The sequence below is a fragment of the Ciona intestinalis genome, chromosome 4 (assembly GCF_000224145.3).
Source record: "Ciona intestinalis chromosome 4, KH, whole genome shotgun sequence".
In the NCBI taxonomy this organism is placed as follows: domain Eukaryota; kingdom Metazoa; phylum Chordata; class Ascidiacea; order Phlebobranchia; family Cionidae; genus Ciona; species Ciona intestinalis.
In genome coordinates, this window is record NC_020169.2 from 4,089,709 (window position 1) to 4,100,374 (window position 10,666).

General features: G+C 34.3%; 2 protein-coding genes and 1 non-coding gene across 4 annotated transcripts in view; 1 reads left to right on the forward strand and 2 right to left on the reverse strand.

Moving 5' to 3' along the window:
* The window catches only part of LOC100184954 (intraflagellar transport protein 80 homolog), a 7,738-nt gene extending 1,888 nt beyond the window's left edge, over window positions 1–5,850 (forward strand). Inside the window, exons 1-15 of one of the 2 annotated variants that reach the window (XM_009860044.3) lie at window positions 70–179; window positions 413–568; window positions 906–1,043; window positions 1,186–1,365; window positions 1,663–1,781; window positions 2,080–2,154; window positions 2,309–2,357; window positions 2,619–2,801; window positions 3,054–3,189; window positions 3,475–3,622; window positions 3,812–3,973; window positions 4,233–4,332; window positions 4,631–4,751; window positions 5,097–5,272; window positions 5,698–5,850. In XM_009860044.3, coding sequence (XP_009858346.1) covers window positions 108–179; window positions 413–568; window positions 906–1,043; window positions 1,186–1,365; window positions 1,663–1,781; window positions 2,080–2,154; window positions 2,309–2,357; window positions 2,619–2,801; window positions 3,054–3,189; window positions 3,475–3,622; window positions 3,812–3,973; window positions 4,233–4,332; window positions 4,631–4,751; window positions 5,097–5,272; window positions 5,698–5,763 — 1,881 coding nt within the window. In that variant the 5' untranslated portion in view covers window positions 70–107 and the 3' untranslated portion in view covers window positions 5,764–5,850. Of the gene's footprint in view, window positions 1–69; window positions 180–412; window positions 569–905; window positions 1,044–1,185; window positions 1,366–1,662; window positions 1,782–2,079; window positions 2,155–2,308; window positions 2,358–2,618; window positions 2,802–3,053; window positions 3,190–3,474; window positions 3,623–3,811; window positions 3,974–4,232; window positions 4,333–4,630; window positions 4,752–5,096; window positions 5,273–5,697 lie in introns of those variants that run through there. The other variant, XM_002119561.5, reaches the window with a different exon arrangement.
* A 293-nt stretch (window positions 5,851–6,143) lies between these two features.
* On the reverse strand, window positions 6,144–9,741 carry LOC100182584 (low-density lipoprotein receptor-related protein 11). The gene is made up of 6 exons (XM_002119675.4): window positions 9,468–9,741; window positions 8,665–8,836; window positions 8,003–8,171; window positions 7,592–7,802; window positions 7,156–7,305; window positions 6,144–6,932 (listed from the first exon to the last, which is right to left on the reverse strand). The coding sequence occupies exons 1-6, from the start codon at window positions 9,649–9,651 to the stop codon at window positions 6,655–6,657; spliced, it is 1,164 nt and encodes a 387-aa protein (XP_002119711.1). The 5' UTR covers window positions 9,652–9,741; the 3' UTR covers window positions 6,144–6,654.
* Window positions 9,742–10,247: 506 nt separating this feature from the next.
* On the reverse strand, window positions 10,248–10,297 carry mir4113 (microRNA 4113). The gene has a single exon (NR_034509.1). It is a non-coding gene; the product is annotated as a microRNA 4113 (primary transcript).
* Window positions 10,298–10,666: the final 369 nt, after the last annotated feature.

A 10,666-nucleotide genomic window follows, 5' to 3' on the forward strand; every position in this document is an offset into this window, starting at 1 on the left:
TTGCCTGACCCACAATGTACATCTTATACCGCAATATTTATTCCTCACAATTGTTAAATTATGCAGCTGGAGAAGATGGTCAGATAAAGATTTGATCGCGATCTGGAATGTTACGTTCAACTCTTGCCCAACTACCGTGTTGTATTTATTCGGTTGTGTGGAGTCCAGAATCTGACAATGTAACTATGCTTTATGAAAGAATACAGAGTAATTGCTAAAAGTAGTTCATGATCTTACTTGCGGGCCTTAGGGCTTAAACTGTAACTGTAATAAATAAATATGGGGGGATGGACACTACTAGTGCACCAAGTGTTAGCTATATACAAATTGTAAATACAGAGATATTTACTTGAAAAAGTTACTGTACCAACAATGTTTATAACATAAACACACCAATTTCGTTTACTTTCAGGTGTTATACACAAACGGTAAGCAATTGGTAATCAAACCTCTTCAACCTTCAGCTAAACCTTTGACATGGAAAGCTCATGATGGGATTGTGTTAAAGGTTGATTGGAATTCAGTGAATAATCTTATATTGTCTGGAGGGGAAGATTGTAAATACAAGGTGTGGATTGTTGTAATAGCTTTTTAATAAAAATCTGGGGTTACATTCTTTACAATGCTAAAATACATTTACAAATACTTTATTGTGCATTTATTACACCAATAATGGTCAAACATAGGGAACCTTATTGATTATTGTGGTGAATGTAATTCACTTTGCCACTGCTGTTTTGTAAAGGTCAAATTTTGGCTTAATTCTAAATCCCCTGTTGTGTAATTTGTAGGACATCATTTTTATAGCATATTATGCACTTACATTTTCTCTATATAATGAACAATATGACCATATGAAGTTTAAACACAAAACAGTATAATTATCATGTTTTTGTTGCTTTCAGATATGGGACAGTTATGGCAGACCTCTATATTCAAGTGCTATCCATGATTATCCCATTACTTCAGTATCTTGGTCACCAGATGGGAATCTATTTACTGTAGGATCTTTCAATATGCTTAGACTGTGTGACAGATCAGGGGTAAGTTAATTACCAATATTTTCGGAGACAAATAAGTTTTGGAGCAAGAGTGTCTTCAAATTTATTCTCCATGCATTAAACTGTCATGTTTTCAGTGGTCACAAGGACGGTAAACAGATTTAAAATACATTTTCATTTTTAGTGGTCGCATGGACTGGAGAAGCCAACCACTGGCAGTGTGTTCAATGTAGCTTGGAGCATGGATGGCACACAAGTAGCTGCAGCATGTGCTGATGGTCATGTGATGTTGGCTCATTGTATCGAGAAGAGATTAGAGTGGTGCGAATTTGAAGTGACGTTAACTGGGAGAAAAACTATTGAGGTTTGGGATGTGTTTGATATATAGTTTCACCTACAAAAGTTTTAGGCTCAATTTAAAAAAAAAAAAAACGCTATGGGACCTAGGGGACAAGGACAACCAGGGTCGGTCCATTGCCCAAGATGCTACAAAGCTTATTAGAGCAATGTCCACTAAATTGCTTAAAGGTGCATACGCCTATAAGTATCAAACCCGGTATTCTTTGGTCATGATGCAAAACAATAATATGGGACCTGAGATAATTAAAACCTATATGTTAACAACTTAACATAAAATAATTCATCTCAACTTTTTGTAAAGGTACGAAACGTTGTGAATGACGCTCACGAAACTTTGGAATTACGAGATCGAGTTATAAAGATGTCACTTGCATTTAAACATCTTGTAGTGGTTACTTCTTCACAGTGTTTAGTCTACAGGTGTGTCAAGTGCTTTGTTGGTTAGAAGAGTTGAGCATGTTACTATTTACCAACATATGTGATATGTGGGGTAACAGTCAGCTGTGGTCTAAATTTCAAGTCCCACATCCATGAGGTGCCAACCTTTTCTACAAAAAATAGAATCAATATAGTATCTTGAGTTTTAAAGCTGGAATGATTACGTATGGCTTATGAGAAGAGTTACATACATGACATTAGTCAATGTATTAACTGGCCTTTAAATGGTAACCCCAAATAAAAATATAAAAAATTGACTAAACATTTATGTTTTACACAGCACCAACAACTTCAACACGCCCGCCATATTTGATCCCCGGGATGGGAACATTTCCTTTATCCAACAATGTGAAAAGTAAGTTAATCATAAAGTGGAAATTGTAAACTTAGTTTCTAGTATTATTATTAAACATATTTTGTTACATTTTAACTTCTAATACTGTTACACTTTGTTTATGTTGTACATATTTTGATTGAAAAGTAACTTGTATATCTATAACTTTTTCTAGGCACTTTCTTATTGTAGACCATGTTGGGTTGTACATCTACAGTTATGAGGTAATTTTTTTGCATTCACTATGGTTTAACAATTAGTGTCGGAAAGAATTAAAAAATCTGGTGCCAAAAAAATGGCACTTTGGTTAACAATCGGTATCTGACACTGTGTAAAAATGGCCTTTTAAAGTGGCAGGCAAGAACAGTCATTATATTTTTATTCTAACACAGGTGTTTTGACTTTTGATTCATGCTCCTCATACCAAAGTGTTTGGTTTAAAAAGAAACGCCTTATTTTTTTCCTAATTCACCTTTTATATACAGGGTCGTCAAATTTGCTCTCCCAAGCTTCCTGGGGGAGTTCGTGGCTCTTCTTTGAGCATCCGGACTGTATCACTGAGTCCGGATGTCCTTGCTGTACGCGATGTAAAGAATGATCACTCAGTTATGTTGTATGATGCAAACAGTGGAAAGCTGCTTGGAGACGGGGCACCTGTTGTACACACCGTATGTATAGGAGTGTTGTACTATTTGCTAGATTATTGTTTAATAAAATACAAGATTACGCCATTAAACATAAACCTGATTGTTAAAAACAACACAAATAGAAAATATAGGGTATTATGTGTTAACTGTATCTATTTTATTCATATCCCCCAACCTGCACTACAGTTGTGTAAATTTGAGTCCCTTTTACACTGTGTCCCACTAAAGCCTAGATTACGATATAAAAACTCAAACTGCTCATCTTTTCTACAGATGGAGATATTGACCGTTCACTTAAGCCAGTGTGGTCCAATGTCCGACCGTTTTCTGGCAATCATTGATAAAAACCATGACCTGTATTTGACCCCTGTGAGGAAAACTTCTTCCAATCACAGGTTGCCAAAGTTGGGTAAGTTTGACCGGTTTTGAATATAGTAGATTGGAGTAAAATGATCCAAGTTTTTTATTTTCTTGTTCAGTTGGTAGTAAACAAACTATATAACCATATCCTTGCGACACAAATACGAAATACAAAATTATATGTGAAGGTGTTGTCAGCTTTTCCAGTAATTAGAATGTTGCCAGTTTTTTCTGCTGCACTAAATGTATGTCAACTTTTACTTTATAAAGTAGACTGTTTTACAGTAAGTAAATTTCTCCCCATATTTATTTCCTCCATAAATTGCCTTCACAGCTTCCATGGTGCAAAGTTTGAAGTGGAATTCCAATGTTAACATCTTGTGTGGACTCCGTGATATGAAGTTGTTGGTTTGGTTTTACCCTCGTGCTTTGTTTCTTGATAAGGATATTCTGCCACAAACTTTACATGAAAGAGAATGCAGGTATTTTTAGAAGTATGGTTAATTTTTATACCAGAAAAGCAAGTATAAATTGCCTAATTTTAGACCATGTTGAACAGATATACTAAGTGTATGATAAAGTTTATAATTCATATACCAGCAATTGGCAGCAAAGCTATATACTTGAGTAAAGCTAAAGTTTACAAGTATAAACAGAGTTTAATTATGCAGTGAGTTCGGTAAAAATCCTGAGTTATGTGATTTTAATGAGAATACGGTCATAGTCCGTCGAGCAGACGGGTCAATTTGTTCGATTTCAAACATGCCATATCCTGCCATGCTTCACCGCTTGGTGGCAGCAGATAAATGGAACGAAGCTGTTAGGTTGTGCAGGTGAGTGGTGGGGAATATATATGCTAATACTACAATACTAATACTACAATAAATATATATATATTTGGTTTGTTTGGTTGTACTGTAGTGTAATAAATTGGAGTTACTATATAGATCCTCACTTTAACACTAGTTCATCAGTGAGTCTGTACGGTTTAAAGTTGTTTTTCTTGTTCTTTTTTCCTAATTCATGCACTACATTCAGTTTAGACATTCCCATATATTTTGTTACCTGTACTAATACATGGCTTGTTCACAGGTTTGCAAAACTGAAATCGCTATGGGCTTGCTTGGCTTCAATGACATTAAAAGAAAAGGATCTTGCTACTGCTGAGATTGCTTACGCTGCTATTGGAGAGGTCTACATATCTTACATATATATTAATAATACAGTTTGCCTATGTATATTCTGCTGCTATTGTAAAGAGTCGTAATATCTCACCTACATAATATAAATTTCAAGAATGGATATTTCTCAAGAATATTACAGATTTTATTGAAAATAAAGATGATTTAGCCGCCATCTGGCAATACTTTTTGGACCACATACTTAAAATATTGATTCCTGAAATGTATGGTTCACTTATTTGGTCAGTTTTTCTTATGTGTTTGCTAATTTTTTTTAGTATTTTTCCAAGTTTAAATTCTTTATTTTAGGTTGATAAAGTTGAATACCTGAAGCACATAAAGTCCATACCTTCAAAAGAAGTTCGAACAGCTGAGATTACTTTACTATCTGGCAGTGTGAATGAAGCTGAAGCTATTTTAATACAAGGAGGTATGTATGTGTTAGTTAAGACCTGAATTAATGGTTTGTAAGCCAACAAGAATGAGTAAAACATTGGAATCCTATGTTTTTGTGTTTTATTCTAAGCTAAAAATGTGAGGGCTTAATGGCATGGCAAATATGCATTGAGACTTTGTGTGTAGGTCTAGTGTCCAATACCACATTACCTAAACCACCAATTATCTAACATAAGTAAGTTTTTAACAGATAATATTTTGTGAATCTAGCTGAAATTCAAACTATTTTTTTGTTACAAAAATTTAATTTGAGTTTCTCTAAAAAATTGTGTTTTATATTTTATTAATCTTTTTTTTTGTCATAATTGTTCATTTGCAGGGTTTATATACCGTGCTATTCAGCTCAATTTGGATTTGTTTCACTGGGAAAGAGCTTTGGAGCTTGCTGTTAAACACAAAACACATGTGGATACTGTGCTTGGCTACAGACAAGTTTATCTCAACCAAATCCATAAACAAGAGACAAGCAATAAGTTTAAGCAGTATTCAAAAGGGGTAGGTTTTAGTGTTGCTTAGTCTGTTTTATACTGTTGATATATTTTCTGGGAACCAATTAATTTTCGCATGCTTTGGAAGCTGAGTTTTAGACCAGAGATGGTCTATTACCTGACACCTAGGGTGCTTCAACTTATAAATTACCACTGGGTTCAAGAAATGTCTATTAAGTGGCTTGCCCAAGAACGCATACATATATCAGTGTTAGACATTAAACCCAATATCTTTTTGTTTTAATGTAATCACTCAACTACTTATTCAACTCACACAGACTTTAGTTTATAAATTTGTACGAACCCTATTAGTAATCACCAACCAGTAGCTTAAAATAGTATCTTTGCCCTACCAAGCATGCCCAAATCATCTGCTAATTTACTTTTTGTTTAGAAAGTAGGACATGTTAACATAATATTTTTTCTTTCTAGGTTGAAATAAATTGGCAGAACATAGAGTCCAAGATTGAGATGGAATTGGAAAAAGAAGGAAAATAAGTAAAATAACTTTTGCTGCAGATTTATTTTTATACTGTATATTGGATTATGTTTTGTTTTGATACAAATAGATATATAAGAATGTAACTGTGTTTTAAGACTACCAAGATACCCACAGCTAGAATGTTCATGGCAATTCTAGCTTCAAGTATCTATGCATAATGTAATTAGTTTTCAGTTTGAAGGCTGACAAGATATCAAGGCTAACAGCAAGCCTTGATTGAGAACTCTAGGTATTTTTCATACGTGATCCTATATTGGTTATAACTATCATATGGGTTATACCAGTGTTTTTACCCGCTTATACATTCTATCCGATAGTTCCTACTGACAGACAGAGATATAGTACTTTGCAGTACAGAAGAACAAAACAGTGATCGTTGTGTGTAGAACAGGTTTATTAAAACAGATGACACGTAGAAAACACCCAACTATATAAAAGAAATACGTAAAACCATCATGTAAGGCAGCATGATCAGTATGATTATTTATAACAATTGATTTGGTTAATACTCATGGCATAGAAGAAACATAATCTCGAATATAAACTGCTTTGACGATTGAAAGGATGCTTCTGAATAAAATCTTAATGATTAAAAATGGTACTGCGAAGTGGCATAGGTGTAACATTACAGGTGCGTAGGGTGACATGTAACCTTAAATTTTGAAACGGGGGACCTCATATGAAAAAAAAGAACTTTCACTCTGCTGTTGGGTGTCTATACAAACAAAAAGAGTCAAATTATATTGCATTTAACACATTAATATAAGAGGATCCCGGTGTTTGACAACTTTGAGTGTAACCACATTGTAACAATGTCACCCTAGATATAAAAAAACAGTACGCCTATGTGCAGTGGTGAAGTGCAAACAGTGTACAAGATTGTGACATCACAAATACATGCCGTTAATAAGGTAATCTGACTCATCCATGCGTAAGGGGCCTCCATGCCGTCGCAATTTTTTCCTCATGACCCGAATCCTACACACCACCATTAAGATGATGCAGGCCGTGACCGCAAGCCCAAGCGCAAGAGGTAAAACAGCTCCCTGTTCAGGTGAAACACTTTCCTGCACTATCACATCATCAACCACTACTTCTACTTCGGGTTTTTCCGTCACAACGACATTCACTTTTGTCACTGGAACCACTTTTAATGTTGTATTGACTGCAAAATAAAAATATTCTACTATTGGTCTACTAATTACTACGCAGTAGGCATAATGTACCTTTTAAAACTGATACTCTGACCTTAAAAATTAACATATATTTCACTAGTAAAAAACAACTTTGCAAGGGCTGTTGCACAGCAAATAAAAATGGTTTTGTTTTTGCATGGTTTTTGTGTTTGCATGATTTCCTAACAAACATTAAATTAACTCAGCACTAACCTATGGGTTGAGTTTGTAATTCAGGACAATCAGTTTCATCGCTGCCATCTTCACACTGGTTAGTGTGGTCACAAACAAATCGTGCAAGAATACAACATTTGTTGTCGCATGCCCATTCATAATGTGCACAGTTGGTGTTGCATGATTCCTCTGTAAAGTAGTTGTTGTTGCATGTAAAAACTGTGGCGACATAAATAATGTGGAAACTCAACCTACCACAGCAATTTTCTGCATGGCAATTTTTAAAGCTATAATATCATACTCAAAGAGTATTAAATATGCTTTTTAAATAATTCTAAATGTATTAAGTATTAGCAAATATTGATCTGGCAATTGTTTAATTACATGGTAAATTTCATATACTGTTATTTGATTAATGAAAGAATATAAATGTATATATTGTTATAACTTAAATGTAATGAAAAATATTTCGTACTTTCAGTTGTTGTTGTTGTTGTGGTAGGAGCTGCAGTTGTTGTTGGTTGAGTTGTTGTACTTGTTGTTGAAGTAGTTGTAGGTGCTTCACTTATAGCTGTTGTAGTGGTAGTTGTTGGTGCACTTGTAGTTGTAGGGCTGGTTGTAGTGGTTGTTGTTGTAGTTGTTGAGGTATCAATAACTTCTTGTAGCTGAGACACATCATCATTTGCCTGTAAGTAATTGTTTGTTTGCATATAAACAATACATAAAAGTGGGTTACAGGCCAACAGATCCCATGTTTTCTGGTTTTTTATTTGCCTTTGCACATTTTTTAGAATGCTTTTTTCAAAAGTCGTAATACCAGTGCTTGTCCAAGTATCTTATAGGTCAAATTTCAATCAAATGTGTCTACTATGCGGCATACACATACCAGGACAACAGCTTTCGGTGTTGCTTCCCTTCTTCTATAGCTTGTATAACCAGCATGATTTGAGAACAAACAACTGAATTCTCCAGTTGACTCGTTTAAACATGAAAATATGAAACATTTTGGTTTTCTTGAGCGGGTGCTACTCGCTTGGTACACGGATAAGTCGCACCTAATTAATGTGAATTCTGTTAGTCTACAGTAACATAGTAAATGAAATCTTGTTAATGGAATAGTTTGGTAGTTAGTGGAGTAGGTTTGGTAGTAAAATATTGCACAATCAGTCAACTCTACTCTTCTCAGCTGAAAAATGACTGATGTTAATTAAAAATTAAACTGACAGATTTTGCTGTCCACGGAATTAATTCGAACATGATTTAGTCTCTTGAGGCTGTCACTGATTGTAGTTAGAAAATTATACCTTTTTTAGTAACCTTTAAACTAGTTTTCAATTGTTCTGACATGAGAGCTAACGTTTATTGGTTTCTGGCAGAATTTGGCAGTTCCTGACGCAAACTGGTATTGGTCCAATAACATAATTTTGAAATTTCTCTTTTTTGGTAAACACAGAACCTCGCCTATTAATGCAGACGAAATGTTGGTTACAAACTTTAAATAAGCCTTAAGTTTATTTTAATACCATCAGTGCAGTTTCAAATTCTAACCTTTGTTGATTATTTGGGTCCTTATAATCACAACATAGTTGTTTGCATGAATCAGTTGTCATATGTTCGGTTGAAACTTGTAAGAACTTTGCCCCATTATGCATTGAATCCTCAGTGCGGATAATTCTGTTTGTGTTCTCTGTAAACTGTCCAGCGCATTGAGAATTTGTACCTGAAAGAAACAAAAATGGTCATTGTTTAATATGTACTTCATTAATTAAATAAATGTACGTAACTTGCTTTATTCTCGCATGCCCGGTAAGGGACAGTCATTATAACACGGGGTGTTCTGTTTCATACACCTCGGGCCAGCTTACGAGTTGTGTTTTGCCTAGGACACATACGCCCACAATAGAAGCAGCAACGAGCATTAAACCAACTGTGCCATGGCATTAGACAAATACACAGTTTCTTGTGGATCTTTACTTAAAGATACAAAAAAAATATTTAAGTGTACATTGTTGTAAGAATTGTTTAGCTTGTGATATTTTAACCATTTATTTGGGTCATTTGGAAATTGGTAAAATAATCTAGAGATTAGATATACCACCTTGGTGCTAATAGGACTGACAGTAATTGACTGTGAGTTATTTATTCACGCAGGCACATGACAAACAGCAGTGTATTATTAAATAAAAAAACATTCATTTACTATAAACTTGCATCATATAGTGAAACTGTACATTTTACCACATATAATGAAATTGTACATTTTAGATTTTCACAAACATAATGTATTTGTAAAACATAAATAAAACCACAAAGTAATAAATTCACTACATAAAGTGACATTAAATATTTACCATCTAGGGAATTCGGATTCTCAATCATACCAAGCAGTTCCTGCAGTTGGGATTTTGATAAATCGCCGATTATATCACTTGCTGTCTTTCGATTAATGTCAGGCGTTACGGCCGTTGTGTTTTGTAAATTCACAGTCAGAAAAATAATTAAAAAAGATTGTACGATTTTTCGTGAATCGGTCATGTTTATTGCATACTGTACCTGCCGAAATTCGTATTATAAGTTCGTATATCCTAAATTGTTCTACGTATTAATTTAAACCACGTATGCTACGGAAAGCGTGCGTTTACGTAACTATCTAACGTCTGTTGTCTGGTGACAGAACAGTTTGTTGTTTAAGAATTCCAACATTCTGTCAAATCAATGACGTTTTCCTGACATTTAAAAGTGTTGCCTTTGTATTTCCATCAAAAACACCATTGGGGACAAGTGCGTGCACTAAATTTGGAATGGGGCGCAAAATACAGATCATTGGGCAAGGGTTATTGAATTTATTAACTAAAATGGTTTATTATTTTTCAATTTTGTTTCCTATGGCATTCGTTTTGCGTCGAGACCAAAGAGATTAAAACCATATTGTATTACAGTTTCCACTCATTGGTTTACCAAGCAATATTGAAGTATGCTATTTTATTGATCATTCATTGACCGTCAAATTTACAATACGCCAAATGTGCATATAATATTAAACACGTCTATATATTCTTTTATGCAGAATAGCCATGTATTGATCGTAACTCCGTGTTCACAGTAAAAGTTGATATGCAACAATAGTTATGTACGGGTTATCCAGGCGTAAATTAACCAAATTTACACATTGAAAACCAGACACCACTATGTCGACAACTGCTTCTTAAATTCCAACGTATTGCAGAGGTAGAGAGTTGGAGTTATCTGATTGAAAAACAGAATATAATTGTAGCAAATAATACTCGTAATTTAAGCCCCCAAAATATTAAACTTATTTAAGAGAAAACAACTTTACCAAAGGTATAACTACAGTTTTATGTTAAATCGTCTTTGCTGATTTATTTGTTTATATATCATTTAAATAAGAGTGAAATGCGATTTATTCTTATAACACAAATGTTGTGTATCTAGTGCCCTTTTACGAGTTTTACTACGCATGTTTCTTTACTGGTAAGGGATATATATTCTACTATACCCCTCTACATAAACGCCTCCTATTGCAGGCCTA

Bases quoted from the DNA above. Each gene is read 5' to 3' on its own strand.
- LOC100182584 (XM_002119675.4), bottom strand. From the start codon at position 9,651: ATGACCGATTCACGAAAAATCGTACAATCTTTTTTAATTATTTTTCTG. The intron at 8,172-8,664 runs GTTAGAATTTGA...CACATTAATTAG, and splicing joins GACCCAAATAATCAACAAAG to GTGCGACTTATCCGTGTACC. The intron at 7,306-7,591 runs GTACGAAATATT...ACTACTTTACAG, and splicing joins AACAACAACAACAACTGAAA to AGGAATCATGCAACACCAAC.